Source organism: Oculina patagonica, unplaced genomic scaffold (genome assembly GCF_052425735.1).
Source record: "Oculina patagonica isolate OP01 unplaced genomic scaffold, crgOcupat unplaced4, whole genome shotgun sequence".
NCBI lineage: Eukaryota > Metazoa > Cnidaria > Anthozoa > Scleractinia > Oculinidae > Oculina > Oculina patagonica.
In genome coordinates, this window is record NW_027558254.1 from 108,543 (window position 1) to 128,129 (window position 19,587).

Genomic DNA, 19,587 nt, shown 5'->3' on the forward strand with positions numbered 1-19,587 from the left:
TACTTTTCACTCTAAAGCCTATTGGATTTCTTTTAATTAAATAATTGTCACGTTTGGATAGGTTCCCTCGTTCAGAAACGCGTTCATTCGGGTTAGCACAAATTAGAAACGAAACAGTGAATCGATGCCATAATTTGCATAGAGATTAGTGTTTTTATGTCTAGTATTTATTAAAAGTATGGCTCAGAGTAGGATTAACAGTTAAGATTTCGAAGGGCAAAGCTTTGAAACTAGCCCAATAAATATCAGTGACGAAGTGACAGTTTTTCGTGATAGTATAAGCAGTACAATATCAAGCCTTCATCGAGCCTCACTTTATATACTGCAGCAGCGTATGGGATACCCGGTAGTCTCAGCCAAACTTTAAGTGAAAAGTGCAAAAACTACAAAACCCGCTCTGCAAGGATAATAACGAAATGTAGCTATGACGCTATTGCGGATCCCCTTCTTGAGTTCCTTGTTACCATTTTCAAAACGCTAAACAAACCAACGCCTCCATACATGCACCCTTTCCTTAGGTGTCCGTGTAAAATAGGTTCGACTCTATAGCATAGAATATAATATAGCATATAGAATCGAAGTCAGACTTTAGTTACTTTATTCTGCAACACTGTAACATACACAGAGGTTATTTACTTATCCAGAGAGTTCTTATTCAGTAGACACACAAAGTAACTGTAGTCGCAAAACTAATGATTCCTTTGTTTCTCGAAAGATTTTTTGTTCACATATCACTTTTCGTCTCTTGCAAGAGTTCTGCTGAGTTTAGTGCTGCTGACAAGTCCACAGATGCGGCAATAAAGATTGTCGTTTGAAATTGAGATTTGCTATCGGAGTTCAATAGGAAATTTAAACATTTTCTTCCTCTTCAGACCGTTGGTGTAAATAGTGATTGATTCAAACAGCCTGAAAACGATCAGTTGTTGTACGAAAGCAGAGTATGACTAAAGTTCTCGTTATGTAAGCGGAGTATACCTGTGTAACCAGAGAATGTCGTTGTCCATCAGCACGTTATGTGAAAAGATGTTTTGTGGTTCAATGTTTTTACAGCAAATGCTGGCTTGTGTTGGGATAAGAAAGCATTTCTCTGGCACATAGTCTGTGATTAAGATCCCAGAGATAGAAGCAGAAAATTCAAAATAAATAAATGAAAACAAAGTTCAAAACGAACAGAAATCGTAACTGATTTGATTCCTAAAATGAATTCTAAATCAAGGATTAGCTTCAATCTTGTTCTTAACAACCAGGTCCAGCAAAAAAAAATGAAGTAACCACTTTCCTTGAAGGACTTCCTAAGTCTTCTTCAGACCTGCTGACAAACATTTAAGATTCACGAGACATTCCAGAACTTTCAGGACTTTCTAGCAAACATTCCACGGTTGCAAAGCCTGCAATTGAGACGTTTGCGACTTGTGACCAACGAAGGTTTGTCTCACGTACGGTAGTTTGACATGTAGGTACAAGCACACATGTCTCTCACTCGTGTTTGTTAACCATTCATCAAAAGTCAATTGGTGAGGGTGAGAATTCTGAAGGATGTTCCAGGCGACAGAACACACAGTACTTGTGGTTTATCTCATCATCCAACTGAGCAATCGAGAAAGGCTTGCTGCAATTTTGACACTGAAATATCAAAACCATTAGTTATTAGTTTTACACTTACAACCAAAATCCACTGACCTACACCTAAAGTGGTACTGAAGAGTTCTCTACACATTTAAAAACAACATACTTATTAGAGCATGAGCTAAGGATTTTTAAAGGGAAATGCACTGAGGCACAGCTGTTGCTTGTTTGTTTGAGTTGCTGGACAACAAGGAAAATTGGGCCAAGTCCTCCTCTTTTGAAGGGGCTTTAATCGTCACTGATTTTAACAGTACTTTTGAAAAACCAAAATAAAAGCTCTATGATTTAACATGGATACAATAAATCAGTCCTAAACCTCTGTTTAGAACAAACCTGAACAATTCTGAGTCCTATGTTTTTCCTGTGTTCTAACACTACTGGTATATCATCACTTGACTCTATATTCCACATCCGTACAGTTTTGTCCTAAAATGAATTAAAAGAACATTGAATGAATTTTAAGCAAATTATTTATACCCTTAATATTGATCTGTACCTACAACTTAAAGCTGTTGGAGAGCATTAACATGGAACAAGCCATGAGAAACGAACTGAAAGTCTCCATATCCCTACCAATATGAATGAGCTTTCAGTGGAAACGAAGACAATTTTGGCTAGATAAGGTTTATAAACGAGCTATATATGTATCAACTCAAAAACCAAAACTCTTCTTAAAATCATAGGTAAATTCTTTACCACTGATTAAATACAGTAGCTCCAAACCAGGGGTTTCAATAAAAGCCACTTACTGGCAGTCTACCGTTGCCTCTTACGACCATCAGGATTTCAAATATAACATTAGTGTCTTAAAAATGAATTGTTTGTTCAAAAAAACTATTCTGTGGACAGTAAATATAATCACTATCAGCGCTCTTTTTGATGCCCAAAATGCTGGAAATCGCATAGATTTCAATTATCTAGGGGGATACATTGATGCCCTCGGACCCTCGGCGGAAAAGGGGCCTTATGGCCTCTTATGTAGTCAAATCCGCCTATTCCACATTCCAAAGCCATTTAAATTTTATTGAAACCCCTTTTCATTCTCCTTGAAAATTTTAGTTAACGGGATTAAACAGCACTTGTTTAATATGCATTTGAGAAAAGTATTGTAGTTATACTTTAAAATGTGCACTTACATTTGAGCAGGAGATTATCCATTTTTGGTCAGCACTAAATTTTGCGTCATTTACCCAGCCTGTATGACCCTAAAAACAAAAACCAGTTAATAAGACGTGAAGATAGCTATTTACATGTAATCAGTAATCACTAATGAATTTGTACATTGAGCATATTTGTTTGTTGTTGTTACTTTTTGTGTAGGTGCACAGTAAAAACCCAAGAGTAAAAACCTGCCTTTTTCCAAGCTAGCCTAAACAGGTTCTTAATGGTACATGGTAGGGCCTTTTTCCAAGCTAGCCTAAACAGGTTCTTAATGGTACATGTAATTAGCACAAACTTAAGCCATTCAGGTTCTTATTTTCTGAAGAAAACTTGACATTGTTGTTAATAGAGTTTTTAGTGGTATTCAGCCTTTTCCTTCTGGGAAATTTGCATGCCATTTTATTTATATTTTGTGATCGAACCAATAATAATATTTTATGGTTTTCAACATTGCCATTTACATTGCAACTAGAGTGATAAGGCTCCAAGGTGTCTCCTAGGAGGATCCCGAATGTCGACTTCTCTTATTAATTTTCGCTAAAAGTAAACATTTTTAATCCATTTTAGAAAATAAAATTTTTGGCTAAAGAGGTTCTTATAAAGAGGGTGTCTTACTGGCAAATTTTAGACTAACAGGCTCGTAAAAATTAGGTTCTTACTCATGGTTTTATTTCTGTATTATTATTAGCAAAATGAACATTTAAAAGGCCTATACATGTATTTTGTGGCCCAGCTGATACAGTTTTTTAAAATTGGCCTCTTCTCCTCGCCATAATGGTAATAGTAATGGTTTTTAAATGGTTCTTGTATAGCTCATTTACAAAGCTCAATGCGCTTCACAATCAGAGTTGCAGGACGAGACCGGACATCAGCATATCAGTCGCCTTTGGCAGCTGCTATCTGTCCATGTATATGATCTCGTCCCACCACCTAACCTATGGATGCCAGACCACAGCACTGGGAACTCCATGCCCTACTCTTTGCAATGAGTGTGTGGGTTCTTTAATGTCCCCTGCTGACTGAAGATGCAGGAGACGGGGCCTACAGTTTATTGTCCTTATACGAGAAAGCTAAAACATCTAACCATTTGCAGATGTCATTGCAAAGGCAGCACATTCTCCTCAATTATTTTAAGACCCTGAGTATGAATTGTGTTTGTCCGGTCTAGGAGTCGAACCTGAGACCTTCCTCACGGCAGTCTGGTGCTCTATCAACTGAGCTTATTGGATGGCGGTTAACAATTTAAGCCCTCTCTCCCCACATCAGCCCCAGTCAAAAGGTATTGAGAAGAAATAAACCCCCTGGATGCCTAATACAACTTTTATGGCATTCCATTTTCCTTGCGACAAAAAAAAGCTATGGTTTTAACAGAATGATAATCAAAAAACAGAACCAAGTAAAGAAAAAACTGTTTTACTTCAGGTTGTTAAATTTTACGATTTTACCTGTTTCAGGATAGTAATTGAGTAAAAGCTAGTCTATGCAAAGATACCTTAAGAGCAAACTTCTGACAGCAGTTTTCAACATCCCAGATGACTAAAGTTTCATCATATGAAGATGATACTAACATACTACCTGGAAGAGAGAGAACCACTTATGATTATGAAGGAGACTGTCAATTTATGATAAACCAAATAGAGAAATACAAATGTTATCCGTTACATAGACTTGCTCCATGTCGCTTGTTTGGAGTCGATAGGGTTACTTGAGTAAGCTCGCTTTGAAATCACGCGGTCACTACCACGTGAAATAATAATTATTATTTTATTTGATGGTGAGTAAAATGCACGAAGCAATACTGAATGACACACTAAATCAAGGAATGGCTCGGAACAAGCAGGAAAAGTATACCGGTATTCTTGGGCCTTTTTTCACTTCTTAATGCCTCATTTAACTGTTGATTTTGATTAACAAGAGCTCTTAGAGCTTACAACTGCGCTGGTCTCGTGAGCACTTTAGGGGAGCCATGTGGGGGGAACAAAAAATGCACCCCTCCCCCCTTATCCCTTTACCTGCTTCGAACAATGTTGCGACTGACAAACAAGATGGTAAGAAAGCACCTTGCGTGACATTTCATGGTTGACTAGTTCCATCCGAAATTAAACATTTTTCTTATATGCTAATGGTGGCCAAATTTAATTCCCACGATCCTGATCCGTGAAACAAAAAAATTTTTTAAATCAGCATCCAGTATTGTCTTGAATAACCGTTTTAAGATTGAATAACCGGCTCCGAAAATGGAATATTGGAGTAAATAATTAAATCAAATTTGAGAAGAACACTAGACCTGTGTTTTTCTGAATGGGAATTCCCCGGGGAATTAATTTACCAATGACGTAACCCTTGCAAGTCAGGGCATGTTTGTCTCAGTGGTTTTCCATCAGATTTCAGAAATCCTATAGATGACACAGCTCCAAAAATAAATAACGCTAAAAAAAACATTTTAGACCAGAGGATTTCTTTACTTTCAGTTTGTAGCAGATTTAAACCTTTCTGAGCATTGCGTGATTCTTCCCGATCAGTGCCTTGTGAAAGTAAAAATTTGTTAACGCCAGCACATTCCAGGATGTGCTATTTAAAGCGTGAAATTTTAGTATTTTCTTCGATTCAAACGCTTCAAAATACTTCACACTGAATTTTGTAAGTAAAGATTAATGGATTCGCAAAGATTTGAAAGGTAGATGACAATAGCTTAGACTCGAGGTCTAGCTGATCGAAAGTGAAACTTGTCATGTCAGCACATTTTTTTACACCAACGTAATGGTATTTATTCGCAGATTCTGGCCCGCTGAAATATATTTTTCTTTCGACGCATGAAATTTAGAATTTCCTTTGAATAAAACGCTTCAATATCGAATATTTCACACTAAACATTCTTTGTAAAGACAAAAAATAAGAAAATGTTTCCATTTGTTACTGATTTGTAGCTTCTAAACATCGCATGACATGAGCCTGACAGGGTGGAGGTTTGGTACAGGTCACCGACAAAACGAAAAATAATAATAATAAACCCCGTGCAGAGCAAGAACTGCGCAGCGCAGTTAATCAGTGTATATTGTTTGGGCAAAGTGCGAGGTTAAACCATGCAAATGTGATTTTTACACATAAGCAATATCATTTTATGAATAAAAATGCAGGATTATATTGTGTAACTTCATTATGTTCTAACCATCTTCACTGAAGTTGCAAGCACTAATGGAACCTTCATGTCCTTTGGAAAAGGTAAGTGGTCCATGATTTCTAGAACAAAAAGTAATGACAAGGTTACTGCACAGTATTTGATACTTCACCCTCTTTTCAATTTTTCTCAATAATTCTGAAACTTCTTGAAAACACAATTTCGTATAGAGTCCCTCGCTGTCTGTATTAGGGTCCCAGAGGGGGGGGAGGGGTGGTCAAAGCCCAGGAGCCTTTACATTCTTGCTGTGGTGCCTGCAGCCCCATTTTTTTTGTTACTTGGAGCCCTTTGCTGCAAAATGTGAAGCCCTGAGAATGTTTTCCACAGAGCCCAGAGCCCTTACTTTTAGGAGATCCAGAGGCCCGAAGCCCAGATATTTTGGGCCTGGAGCCCTAAACCCTTTGGGTGCTCAAATGACCTGAAACATTTCATAAGCAGTTTTATTTCTGGGGCGGGGGGGGGGGGGGACTCCCTATCATGGCCTGTACCAGGAGGCTCCGCCTGAGATGCGTCAGATATTAAATGGGTAGGCCTTTTACAAGTAAAGGTATATGAAAGGGTAGGAAAACTTGTCATTTAGATATTTAAAAGGGCATTCAATCAAAATACTTTGAACAGATGCACCTTATGGCAGTATCATTTATATTAATTAAACGCTACATAAAAAATGGCATCAAGACCTTCTGTTTTGGACATATGTCATGTCTTTTTGGTATATGAAAGGGGTACCTTTTTTCAGTAAAAGGTATAAGAAAGGGGTGCCTTTTCTGTCAAAATGATATATAAAAGGGTAAGGGCTTAGACCTCCGGGCGGAACCTCCCTGTACAAATTTTTTTTGAGTAGCCCCCTCCAGGTTCTATCTATTAAAAGACAAAAGCCTTGCCTCTTCTCACACCTTCTCAAACCATACAAACAAAAGAGTAAAGAACAAAAAAAAACACTTCTCGAATATACAGTAGCAGTGAAGCATACTGCTCTGGTTCTGTTTCTGGGCTGTTGCAGATCCCATTTAACCAACAAAATCATTAGGGGTGTCGAATGGTAAATGCGAGACTTTGCGAGACGGCGAGACTGATATCTTTTCTGTGAGCCCGAGACATTTTTAGCCTTGCAAAAGAAATCGAGACTCCGAGAAGGCGTCAAAGAAAAAATCGAGACAACGAGACCCCTGAAATTTGGCTAAAATTTTGCGCGACACACATTTTTGGAAGGTCCATTCACCACCCCTATCATTTGATTACCTATAGACACCGGTGGCAATATCCCATATTTGAATGTTTTTATCCCATGACGCTGTGGCCAATAAGTGTTCATCCTTACTGAAACAACAGCTGGAAATCACATTTATATGGCCCCTAAAGGAAAACAAGAAAAATACATGTTTTAATAGGGTTTATTGCATGATGAGAGACCTGACATTAGCATAACAGCTTTATCTTTCCCTTGTCAAAGTACCTTTCATATTGCCACTAAACAATGAAGAGTGAAAATTATATATTCTTTAAAAACAAGAAAATATACTTAAAATTACTAAAAATAAACAATGAAAGTAGCAAAAGCCAGGTTTTGGGCCTGGCCAAATTGCCACCAAAACTTAACTGCAAATTTATACTAAATTTCTCTAAATGTAAATTTGATAACTATGGAGGCCTAATGAGTACAATGCTAATGCCTCACCCTAGAGTAAGTGTGACATTGTAATCCTCTGTAAAGGTTGACATGTCAGTGATCTTTGTTGTTCTGTCCATGGATGTTGTACAAATCCGGTTTTGCATTGGAGCAAATCGACAACATGTTACTGTACTCTTGTGATCTGTTTTGTGGTGAAGGGAACAAAATTTTCAACCCAATTGTATATTCCTGTTATTACAAGGACCTATAAAATAGACCTTGTGTATATTCTAAAGAATATCAATAAAAATTTCAAAAGGGGTGACCCTATTTGGTGGAATGGTGGAATGACGGAACAGTGGAATGGTGGAATATCCTAAAACGCGGAATGACGGAATATCCTAAAATGCGGAATGACGGAATATTCTAAAACGCGGAATTGTGAAACATTAAAAAAAGAAGCAACAACAGCAACAAAAACAAACAAACAAAAGGAAAATTATAATTGCTATCTTTCTCAGACGGCGATATTTTTAAGAATGTCACTAAGAATGATTCAGGAACCCTTCGTTTATAGGGTATATTTACTGTTTACTGGTTTTCTACTGCCAACAGCCGCTGTAAACAAGTTGGCTTTTCTGTCACGGCAACGAATGTCCACAAGTTAAAGTACCTGAATCATTCTTAGCGACATTCTTAGCCTTAAAAATATCGCCGTCTGAGAAAGTTAGCAACTATAATTTTCCTTTTGTTTGTTTGTTTTTGTTGCTGTTGTTGCTTCTTTTTTTTAATGTTTCACAATTCCGCATTTTAGAATATTCAGTCATTCCGCGTTTTAGGATATTTTATCATTTCGCGTTTTAGGATATTCCGCCATTCTGCCATTCCGTTGTTCCATTCCGTCATTCCACCGAATAGAAAAGACAGCTTCAAAAGACAGCTATAAAATCCCTTGTATGTGATGTAGCCCACTCACTGAAGAGTTTCTTTATAAGAGATCCCTCCCTGACATCCCACACATTGACAGCAAAATCCAGGTCACTGCTGTTGACAAGGTAACGTCCATCATGAGAAAAGTGGCATGATGTCACAATTCCCTCATTCATGGCTTCCCACTGAAAAGACAAAAGTGAAGTTTTCTGTTATAAGGCATTTCCTCATCAGCTTTAATTCAGTTTTGTTTAAAAAATATTTTATTTCAAGAATCATGTATGGCACAAATATTATTTTGCAATATTTGATAAAATTAATAATGTTCTTGGCTTAAGTTTACCAATACCGCAAAATATTATTTAGTCTAAAAAGAAACAAGTTCAAACAAAAACTATGCATGATTTGCGAAACATAAATGTTGAAAAGTGAATTCTGTAGGATAATTTATCCACCAAGTGTCCCAAATTTGGAAGTGAAACATTGGGACTGACTTGGAATAATTTATCCTCACTTTGATATCAACCTGAGGTTCAGGATCGTCCAGAGTTACCTCAAGGTTACTATTTTTAGCGACTACTAATTTTTAGCGATTTTTTCTGAGCAAGATTTGGCGACCATTAAATTTAGCGATTTTTCAAAAATTAAAAAAAAAACAATTTTAATATAAATTACAGCAAAGATGGAAATAAATGTCCAGTAATAGAACAAAGTCACTTTAAATTGAACATTATCATGTCAGAAAGAACAAAGAGAATTGCAAATGTTAGAAAGTGGGTCTTCGTCAGGGAAATCAGTCATATTCTCCACAATGCCAGCGATCCCAGCTCCCTCCCAACGCTTCTTAATTTTGGCCAGGGCTACCTTTTGACGTTTTCATATAGTCAAACAGGGCCACTATATTTAATTTTGTATTCCACTGGTGGGTGGGGGTATCAATTTAATGCATATTAAATTTGACCTAGCGAGTACCAAAATTAATTTAGCGATTTTGACCCAACTCGCTAAAATTGCTATAATTAGTAGCCACTAACAAAAGTAACCTTAAGGTAAGACAATCATTACAAACTTCTTGTATAAGTCAACTGAAATTAATCTTGAAATTAATGACAGAATATTTTAATTTGACAAGGTTATAGGCAGTCATACCAGAATTGTGCCTGTCTGAATATCCCAGACAAGAAGCCTTTTATCCCATCCACCAGATGCAATCCTAAACAACATAAAAATTGCAAAAGTTATGGACTGTTTAGTCTGAGATGGAATAAAGTAAGGTCCTTTACAGACTGTGCAATTGAGAGAGCTAAACCCATCTTCAACACTGCTGATTATCTATCCCCTCCCTCTCCTCCCTCACAAATGAATTTGATGTGGGACACATACAACAAGCCTTGAAAGCCACAGAAAGGCAGGACACAAAAATGTACGAAATAATAATTTATTGTGAAATTTCTGTCAAATTGACAAGCAGCATTATTTCTTTTTCACCAGTAACCCCATGTATTCAAAGAAATGTACTTCTCCTGTAACAAACCTTGCATTGTTAGGATCTGTGTGGCAACAGGTGACATAGGAATTGTGGCCTTTATACACCTTGACTTGTGCTCCAGATGTGGCATCCTGATATAGAAAAGCACAAGACATTTTTTAAACAAAGGTACTCATGTATAGTGAATTATTAATGGTTCGTTTATATAAAAGAAACTCCAATTTAAATAATGTTGAGGGATTTTAAAACACATGAATTGGTTCCAAGGTAGGATTTGAAGATGGGCTTCTACAGTATACTTCTTCCAATGTGAATAAAAAGAAAGGAACCTACCCAAAGCCTAAGAGTCTTGTCATGTGAAGCAGTGACGATTTTGGAATCATCAAAGGTAAATGAACAGCTGTTTACAGCATCTTTATGTCCTCTTAATACTTTTATCTTCACCTATGAATTCAAAGCAGTTGGAAGACAAACATTCAGTCAAACCAGATGTTCTTTTGATGGGAACTTTGCAACATTCAGTCAAACCAGATGTTCTTTTGATGGGAACTTTGCAACATTCAGTCAAACCAGATGTTCTTTTTTTTTTTTTTTTTTTTTTTTTTTTTTTTTTTAATATCTTTATTGCCATTTTAACATTGTACAAATGTTACAGTGTAAGAAAAAAAAGAGCAGACGTAAGTTACAATTAAGTTACGTAGTTTATAAACTGTTACAATTTACATATGAAAATAAAGGTACAGGTACATAGGAAAATAAAGTAAATGAAAAAATATAAAATAAATAAACAAGGAAATAAGCTTACATAAAGTCTTTCCACTTTAATTCGAAATTGTTAATAGTTTTATTTCTAACTGCAATATGTTGTAGAGTATCCAATCTGTTTTTTAGAAAAGGAGGAAAGCCGTCAAAAGGTACATCATCGCAGTCTTGGGTCGTACAAAAGATATAATACTTAGCTACAAGTGATATGTAATTTAAAATATCTTTTGTTTGTATGGCGTTGTCATGCCAGCCGTAAAGGATATCGCGTTCTGAAAGAGTAATTGTATTTTGTTGTTTTTCGGACCACCACTTTTGAAATGCAGTCCAGAAATTAGAAATTTTTGGACATCGGTAGAGTAGATGAGGCAATGTTTGCGGCTGCGTTTTACATAAATGACAAGTTTCAGAGTCGCATAAATTCATACGAAAAAGCGAATACCTGGTAGGAAGTATATTATGGATGATTTTATATTGAAAGATTTGAAGCTTTGTTTCGATCGTAATTGCAAAAGGGAAGTTGTAAACATTTTTTAGGCTTTCTTGGGAGAAACCATACCGTAGAAGTCTTTGTTCAGCAGTTGGAGGTTGGAAGTAATGATCCGTAATAGCTGCATAAACAGAACGGGTGTTAATAATATTGCGTAAAGGGGATTCTTGCGACGCATTTTCGTTTTCAAATTGGTCTTTTGCTGCTTTGATTTCGCATCTCCAGCTTGGTGGAATTGCGTTTATTAGACCATAATAAGTTGTGAACGGGATTTTCAGCTGAAAAGTTTGTTGAAATGTGGTATGCGATAAGAAACCAAAATCATGATCAAGCAAGTCGCTAATAAAGGTAATGCCGCTTTGGTGCCATTGTTTTAAATAGATCATGTGTTTGTTTATTAAGATGTTTTTATTATTCCATATAATTTCATTTTGCCGTTTAATATTGTCTTCTGAGATAATATGTTTGTTTTCCTGCCAATGCTTTAATATCACTTGGTAAAAGGGTGGTGCATTGTTTAGATCAAGTTGCCTTGAATTGTATCTGCAGTTTAATAGGAAAGAAAGGCCGCCATGTTGCCTAAAGAAATGTTCAATGAGAATTTTCCAGGAGGAGGAAGAGTTTTGGTGTATCCTGTTAATCCATGAGATTTTTAAAGCGGTTTCCATTACCTTAAAGTCAATCATTTTTAGGCCGCCTTTGTTTTTTTGTCCTATGACTGTAGTTTTCTTTATTTTGGGAGGTTTACCTTCCCAAATAAAATTAAAAATCATGTTGTTGATCGTGTCAGGCAAGTCCTTTGGTAAACTGAGGTTAGAGCTGTTGAAAATTAATTTGGATAAGGCTAGAGTTTTAACGATATTTATTCTGCCAATTAAAGTCAGTTTCCTATTTTTCCAAATATTCAAAACTTTTTCCATACTTCGCAACTTTTCGTCGAAGTTAAGCTTATCCGCTTTTGTGGTGTCGTAGGAAAAGAAGACGCCTAAAGCGCAGATCGGGTCGACGGGCCATTTAAAATTGAAAGGTGTATCACATCTATTTTTCCATTTGCCGAGCCACATAGCTTCGGTTTTGGTGGAATTGACTTCTAGGCCGGAGACAACCTTAAATTGGTTTAGCAGTTCGAGTAAATGGGGAACAGATTCTGTATCGCTAAGAAAGACTGTGGTGTCATCTGCATACATGGTGGTTTTTATTTCATGGTTTCTTATTGTAATTCCTTTAATAAGATCGTGATTTTTGATGGCTCTTGCGAGAAGATCAAGACCAATAACAAAAAGAAGGCCTGATATTGGACAGCCTTGTCTCACTCCACGAGTTAAAGAAAAGAAGTGAGAAGCGTGACCATTGTTGAGAATACAGCTAGAAATATTTGAATATACAGTCTTGAACCATTGTAGGAAATCGGGCCCAAAGTTAAAGAGTGTGAGAGCCTTCTCCAGGTAGTTCCACTCAATTGTGTCGAAGGCTTTCCGGAAATCGACAAAAACGGCGATGCCAGGCGAATTTTCTTTATCCAAATGGAACATCAAATCTTGGATCAATCTGATATTTTCTCCAATGTATCGCCCTTTCACATAACCGGTTTGGTCGGGATTTATTATTTTAGGTAATACCTTTTCTAAACGATTAGCCAAAACTTTAGTGAGAATTTTGTAATCAACGTTTAAAAGAGATATTGGTCTTAGGTTCTCAAGGATGGTTTTGTCTTTATTTTTTTTGGGAATAAGCGAAATTATACCTCGTCGTTGGGATATCGACAAGGAACCGTTAAGAAAAGCATAATTAAAACTTTCAACAATTAGAGATTTAAGCTCAGGCCAGAAAAATTTTAAAAATTCAGTCGACAGACCATCGGTACCCGGAGTTTTGGCTGCTGCAAATTCTTTGAGTGCTTTGAAAGCCTCATTTTCTGTAATCAAACCTTCACATAGAGCCTGTTCATGGTCCGATAAAGCTGAGATGTTGCTGGGATTAAAGAAAACGCCCTCTTCCGGTTTCTTAACATTTTCCGCGTGTTGCGAGGTATATAGCGATTTATAAAATTTACTTTGTTCTTCTAAAATGTCAAACTGGTTAGTTATGACAGAATCGTTCGGTAGCTTCAGTTTAGAGACTAACTTTCTGGAGTGGTTTCTTTTTTCAAGGTTTAAAAAATATTTGTTGTTGCGTTCTCCTTGTTCATGCCATCTTGCGCGACTCCTGATGATGGTGCCGCGAGTTTTAAGTGCCATTATTTTTTCTAGACGAGCTCGAGTAGAATTAAGTTCACAAATTATTGGCCTGTTGTTTCTATTCTTTTCGGCTTTTGTAAATAATTCGTTGATTTTCTTTTGGAGGAAAACTTCTTCATCTCGTCTTCTTCTTGCTTTGATTTTTGAAAATTTGACAGTAAAACCTCTAATTTCCATTTTGACAAGATCCCATTTTAGGCCTAAGTCTTCAACGTCTCGGTACTTTTCTATGAAGTTTGTTAAGTTTTTGCGCAAGTCAGAAACGTATTGCTTATCTTCAAGAAGGGAAGAGTTAAATTTCCAAAAGCCAGGTCCCTTTTGTTGTTTCAACTCTTCGCTTAATAGATGTAATTGTATCGCAGAATGGTCTGTATTTGGAGCGTACAAAATATCACATTTGATTGTAGTGCTACTAAGCTCTTTCGATATTAGAAAGTAATCTAGGCGACACTGGACCTTAAAAGACTTGTTTCTCCATGTAAATTGTTTTGCAGTCGGATTTAAGGAGCGCCAAATGTCACACAAACTGTAAAGGTGACATAAATTATCGATTTCTTTAATGACGGATTGTTTTTTTGAAGTAGGATTCCCTCCTTCTTTGTCACTTGGTGAAAGAGCGCAGTTAAAATCACCACCAATAATAAATTTCTCTTGCGCGAACTTGCTGAGAGATTTTTGAATCTCCTTAAAAAAGAGAACTTGTTGGTTAGTGTCGTTTGGAGCGTAAACATTGGTTAAAACGATTTGACAATCATCAAGAGTGATCTTTGTGCTAAGAAACCTTCCGTTTTTATCTCGGACTACCTCGTCAATTTGGCAATCTAATTTGGGGTTAAATAGGATCATTACTCCTCTGCTGTGATATGTTCCGTGATTAAAAAGAACTTTTCCGCCCCATTCTGTTTCCCAGATTTTAGCGGTTTCGTTGGAGCTGTACGTTTCCTGAAGAAAGATAACATCCTTATTTTGTTTGTGAAGCCACCTAAAGATGGAGCGTCTTTTTATCGATTTATTTAGCCCTCTTACATTAAGAGAGAGACATTTCAGGTTTAGTGTGAATATTCCAAAGAAAAAGTAACAATGGCATCTTTTGAAGACCAGAAAACATGATGTACCTTTGACAACATTCCTCTTGGGGATTTGTAGATAGGAAAAGTAGGTTGATTCGTCATAGTTGTTGAATGGTTATAAATTTGCAAAGGTGTAAGAAAGAAATTAGCATTTTCAGATGGTATTTGATGAATCTGGTAGAATTTGCATAAGGTGGAAGCAGTATATGATATACAAACAAAACTAAAAAGCCAAAGAACAAAAACATTGAAACAACTATTACCACGAGAAATAATTTTAAGTAAAATAAAATAGGCTCTAAAGGCCTGAACGCAAATTCGGTAATCGGTGTGCGTGTTGGTCATCAAGGAATAATATTTTATAGACAAAATCTAGCGGTGCTCCGCACAGGAAAAAAAGGTCTACTTTTTAAATAGGAACCAAACAAATAAATAAGTAGATAAGTGTTACGAAGGTTCGCTTCGTGAAAGTTAGTACTTACTCGACCGTTGTTTCGTATGTAAAGTCTGTCGCCGAAGCGTTTATATCCGGTGATTCTTCGTCATGTTCCGCGTCTTGATCTTCTTGTTCGGCGTTTAGCCAGCGGGCAGGGATGTTGAAATGAAAGTAGGCTTTTCCGTTGACAATAAGTTTGTCCCCGTTTACATGCGCTTTGTTTCTTGGATCTCTTCTCGCTCTCTTCATAGCCGGGACTAGGACATCTTTTCTCAAATCTTGGACGCGCTTCGGAAGATCTTCTCCGAGATTTACATGAGAGTTTTTGAGGTTTCGTCGTAGCTTCCAGACTTTGTCTCTGTCGGCACGGCATGTGAAGCGGGCAATTAAGGGCCTTGTTCGACCTCTGCTGCGTTTTCCTAAACGGTGAACACCGCAGAACATAACTGACTGTACTTCTGACGGATCCATTTTGAGATCTTTAATGAGAACTTGTTTAACCAACGCTTTGCAGTTTTCCTCCTGTCGCTCGGGTATTTTGTAGAATATCAAATTCCATCTGCGACTATAGATTTCTTGCTTAATTATGTCGTTGTCGTGTGCAGCTTGTTCGCGTTCGCACTCGTTAATGCGTTCGAAAACCTCTTCGTGTTCCCTCTGTGTGAATTGGAGAGACTCTCCAAGCTCTGTTGATGTGGTTTTAATATTCTTAATTTCTTCTTTGGCCAGTATTAATTCTTTCTCCAGATGAGCGATACGTGCCTCGCGGTGTTTCGCCTCCTCCTCAATTTTTGTAACTCTGGTGATGATGCGTTGAAATTCCGACACCGTCAGTTCAACAATGGCGTCGCTGTCTTCGTTGTCTTCAGTTGAGCTCACTCTGAGCCTTTTCTTCTCGCTCTTGTTTTTCTCAGTTTTTGGGTCCACTGGGTCGGGCATGCTTTAACGCAACAAGCCAGCAAATAAAATGGTCGAAAAAGTTGGTAGTTCCTTAGTTAATTTTGAAATAAAGTGCTGATTTTGCGGAGCACTTGATAAAGCGTGTGTTCAGAACCGCGGCATCACGTGACCGTGACCAGATGTTCTTTTGATGGGAAATTTGCAACATTCAGTCAAACCAGATGTTCTTTCGATGGGAACTTTGCAATGTTGCGGCGCAACGTTCCAATATTGATTGACAGTTTGCTTGTTGCAACTTGCAACTTTCAATCCCCCCTGACCCTGTAGCTGCCCAAGTGTAGAAATAGGTTTTATCAGCAAATTGTTGGAGAACCATAAAAGGAGAAGCCACGAGCCAAGCAGCCCACACTGCCGGAGCCTATCCCGGTTTCCGTAGCATTAAGCGGCTAGGAATATTACTACTCCCCCCTGACTGGGATGCTAGTCCATTGCAGGGTTCCCCCCAGCATTATGTCGCCGGTACCCATTTATACACCTGGGTGGAGAGAGGCACTATGAGAGTTAAGTGTCTTGCCCAAGAACACAACACAAGTGACCCTGGCCGGGGCTCGAACTCGGACCGCTCGATCCGGAGTCCGGCGCACTAACCATTAGGCCACCGCGCCTCCCATGTTGGAGAACCACGCCAGTTTACCACACTTTGCCTCCCCTATCCCAGCCCACCCCCCCCCCCCCTTTCTCTCCTGCCCCATAAGCATTTTAAACACCTTTGGGCACTACTGCACCAATCCCAGGGATACTTAATTAACAGTTAAAGACCGGGGCCCAGTTGTTCAAAGGGTGGATAACGCTATCCACCGGAAAAATCAAGATCTGGTGGATAGCGAAGTATGTTTTGTATAAACGTTATCCACTGGATAGCAATTATCTGGTGAATAGTGTTATCCGCCCTTTGAACAACCGAGCCCAGGGTGGACCAGGGTGATTAGTTTCCATAGATTCTCCCCACTTATCGTTAATGGTTGCTTATTAAACCATGACCAGTCATGGTTTGCCAACTACACTGATCAGAAGTTAATAATTTGTTTCTTATTGTGACCTTAATGGAATCAAACAGACATCAGTATGTTATCGTTTGTATTTAACACACACCAGACATTGACAGAAGACTAAGATTTTCTTGAATAAAACACACCATATACACCAGTAAAACCTTGTAATTTCAAAATAAAACTTTATAGTACAACAGGCGTTCAAGTTCAAGATTTGTATCTAGCAGATTTTTGTCAAACAGTAATTATAAGGTGTCAAGGTTGCCATGGTCAAAACAAAAGGAAAGAATGCAGTTCTGTTTTTATCAGCTGTTATTAGTGTTAGTGGTGAGAAGCAAAGCGTGACACAATGCTAAAAACTCCTGCAAAGCAGAATACAGGGAGATGGGCAATGCTAGCCTTGCTTGACGGTAGTATTTACATTGCAGCTAATTATTAATTTTTGGACATGGTATTCCACTGTATAATTGCTACTGAGCTTACCAGCAATAAAAATGTTGGTTTTAATGAAATTAATAAGACATTGTATTTTGTTTGGAATGTAGCTTAAACTCACTTTTAGATAATTTGATTAAGCTTATAATGTACAGATGTAAGCTTTATTAAATAAACTTTTAGAAATTTTATTTTCCTATAGCCTGTGGAGATGTAGGGCATAATTGCAGAAGCAGACCTAAAAGTGTTCGTATATCCTACTGGGGTTATCGTTTTATCCATACAACTTTATTCAACATGTTCAAGTGGCTTAAATCATCTCAACAATTAAGAGATTATAGCCGTCAAATTATGAAAGTGTTTTCTTCGAGATACGTATATATCATGATGAATTTGTACCTGTGCTAGCGACTGGTGTTCCCATGTTGCTCCCGCCTGTCCCTCACTATCAGAATCTTCTTCACTGGGCATTTTTAAATATACATTACAAACATTTCATCTCTATTCGCGTTTTATAAGTTCATGTTGACATTCTCCAAGACAACAACTCTCCCCCGCCATTTTGATTTGTCGGTTCGCAAAGGCGTATGGGACGATTGGTACCCAGTTTCTTTGGAAACGAGCGCGAGCGTTGGCGAGCAAACAACTCGTAAATTACCCCGGAAATTGCCTAGCAAAATGGCCAAAATTATTTCTTCTTTATGCAAATTTTATGTTTTCAACGATTACAATACCTGATATTGAAGTAAACACTCGTCAAATTTATTACCTTACTTCTCCATTGTTACTTATTTCCTTCATATACACAAATCGTAAGAGGAAATTTTCATCCTTTCTTTCCGCACGGATTCTTACTTTTATTTTGACTGAAGGATATGAAACAAAAATAAACGCGAAAGATTTCGAATTTTCCTTATATAAACGTCAATCTCGAGGCGATTTCTCCTTAAATCGATTGCTTTTTTAATAATTCTGCTGGGATAATTTTATTAAGGGCTAGACGCCTTTTTCAGTCTTTGCACCCACAAACAAGCCTTCAGCAGTTTTGGTAGTTTTAGCAGTGTAACATCAAGAAATATATTTAATTTAAAAAAAAATTCCTATATGAGTTCGTTTTAAACATAAAATAACTAATTAGATCATCCAGAAATACACAAATTAAAGGCAATCGCTAAGAACTCAGTATATGAGAAATTTCCGTCTATGAGACACATTTTGTCGGTCCTAGAATAGACATTAGGGTCTGTCTGCAGTTAATAGTCATCAAAATTTAAACAGAAATTAAATTTAAAGGAAGTTCAATTTCTTGAACAAATTTTTAGCCTCTAAAATCGACATGCGGGCCCGTCTGTTATCGCAATTAATATTTCTCAAACTATAAAATAAAAGTTATCGCCTGAGAAAAGATTAACCTCTCGTTGTATATTGAAGAAAAACGTTTGTCGTGGTTTCAGAGAAGGAATATCAATATAATAATTTAATACGTACCATTTTGTGTTAGTTATTGTCATATAGTACGCGTGGAGGGTCCTTGCCGCAAATGAATGACAGAATGAAAATATATACAGTATATACAGTGTACTGGTGTAATTTAATTGTTGTAATAAAATATCAAATAGTTCCTTTATTTAAGTAAATAGAAGCAGGTGGTCGCCTTAGACATAAAACGTCGTTTTTCAAACAAAAAATAACCTTTTTTTCCTCTGCATAAGACATTTTATTTAATTTATTCAACCTCACTTAAAGCCAGTTGAGGAGCAGCGCTACTTTAAGCAGACATGAGACATTGCAATTGATGAATAATTTCGTGTTATTCAGTGCATTGTGAGCTATTGTACTTTACAATAACACACTAAAATAACTGAAATTAGAAATGCCTTGTTTTCGTTCTGCAATATAATTGGTTCTCGTTTCCTATTTATTTTTCCCCAGTTTAAGCTATGCACAGAAAAATTTTGTGAAAGAAGTGATGATTGTACAACAAAAAAGTTCACATTCTTCACAGAAAGTTTTCTCATGTTATGGAAGCCGAATAAAGTTTTAAGCCGGTAAAGAGAGTGAATTAGTTTTTTTTTATAAAATTATCAACCTGTGGCCACGGAAGTAACAGTTAGCGGCTGGGAAAATTCGACAAGCCATTTTTTCGAGCAATAACCCTTTGTCGCTGCAACGAAGGGTTAACCCCTAAATTTCGAACCACGACAGCTCG

At 37.2% G+C, this 19,587-nt stretch overlaps 1 protein-coding gene across 1 annotated transcript; it reads right to left on the bottom strand.

Annotated features, from left to right (window-relative positions):
• Nucleotides 1–581: 581 nt before the first annotated feature.
• Nucleotides 582–17,962, bottom strand: LOC144640650 (uncharacterized). Its single transcript, XM_078499742.1, has 12 exons — nucleotides 17,778–17,962; nucleotides 10,330–10,440; nucleotides 10,042–10,127; nucleotides 9,657–9,720; nucleotides 8,554–8,692; nucleotides 7,644–7,779; nucleotides 7,208–7,321; nucleotides 5,957–6,027; nucleotides 4,280–4,362; nucleotides 2,763–2,831; nucleotides 1,960–2,052; nucleotides 582–1,623 (listed from the first exon to the last, which is right to left on the bottom strand). Exons 1-12 carry the CDS (start codon nucleotides 17,847–17,849, stop codon nucleotides 1,501–1,503), a joined length of 1,161 nt encoding a protein of 386 aa, XP_078355868.1. The 5' UTR covers nucleotides 17,850–17,962; the 3' UTR covers nucleotides 582–1,500.
• Between the last annotated feature and the right edge of the window lie 1,625 nt (nucleotides 17,963–19,587).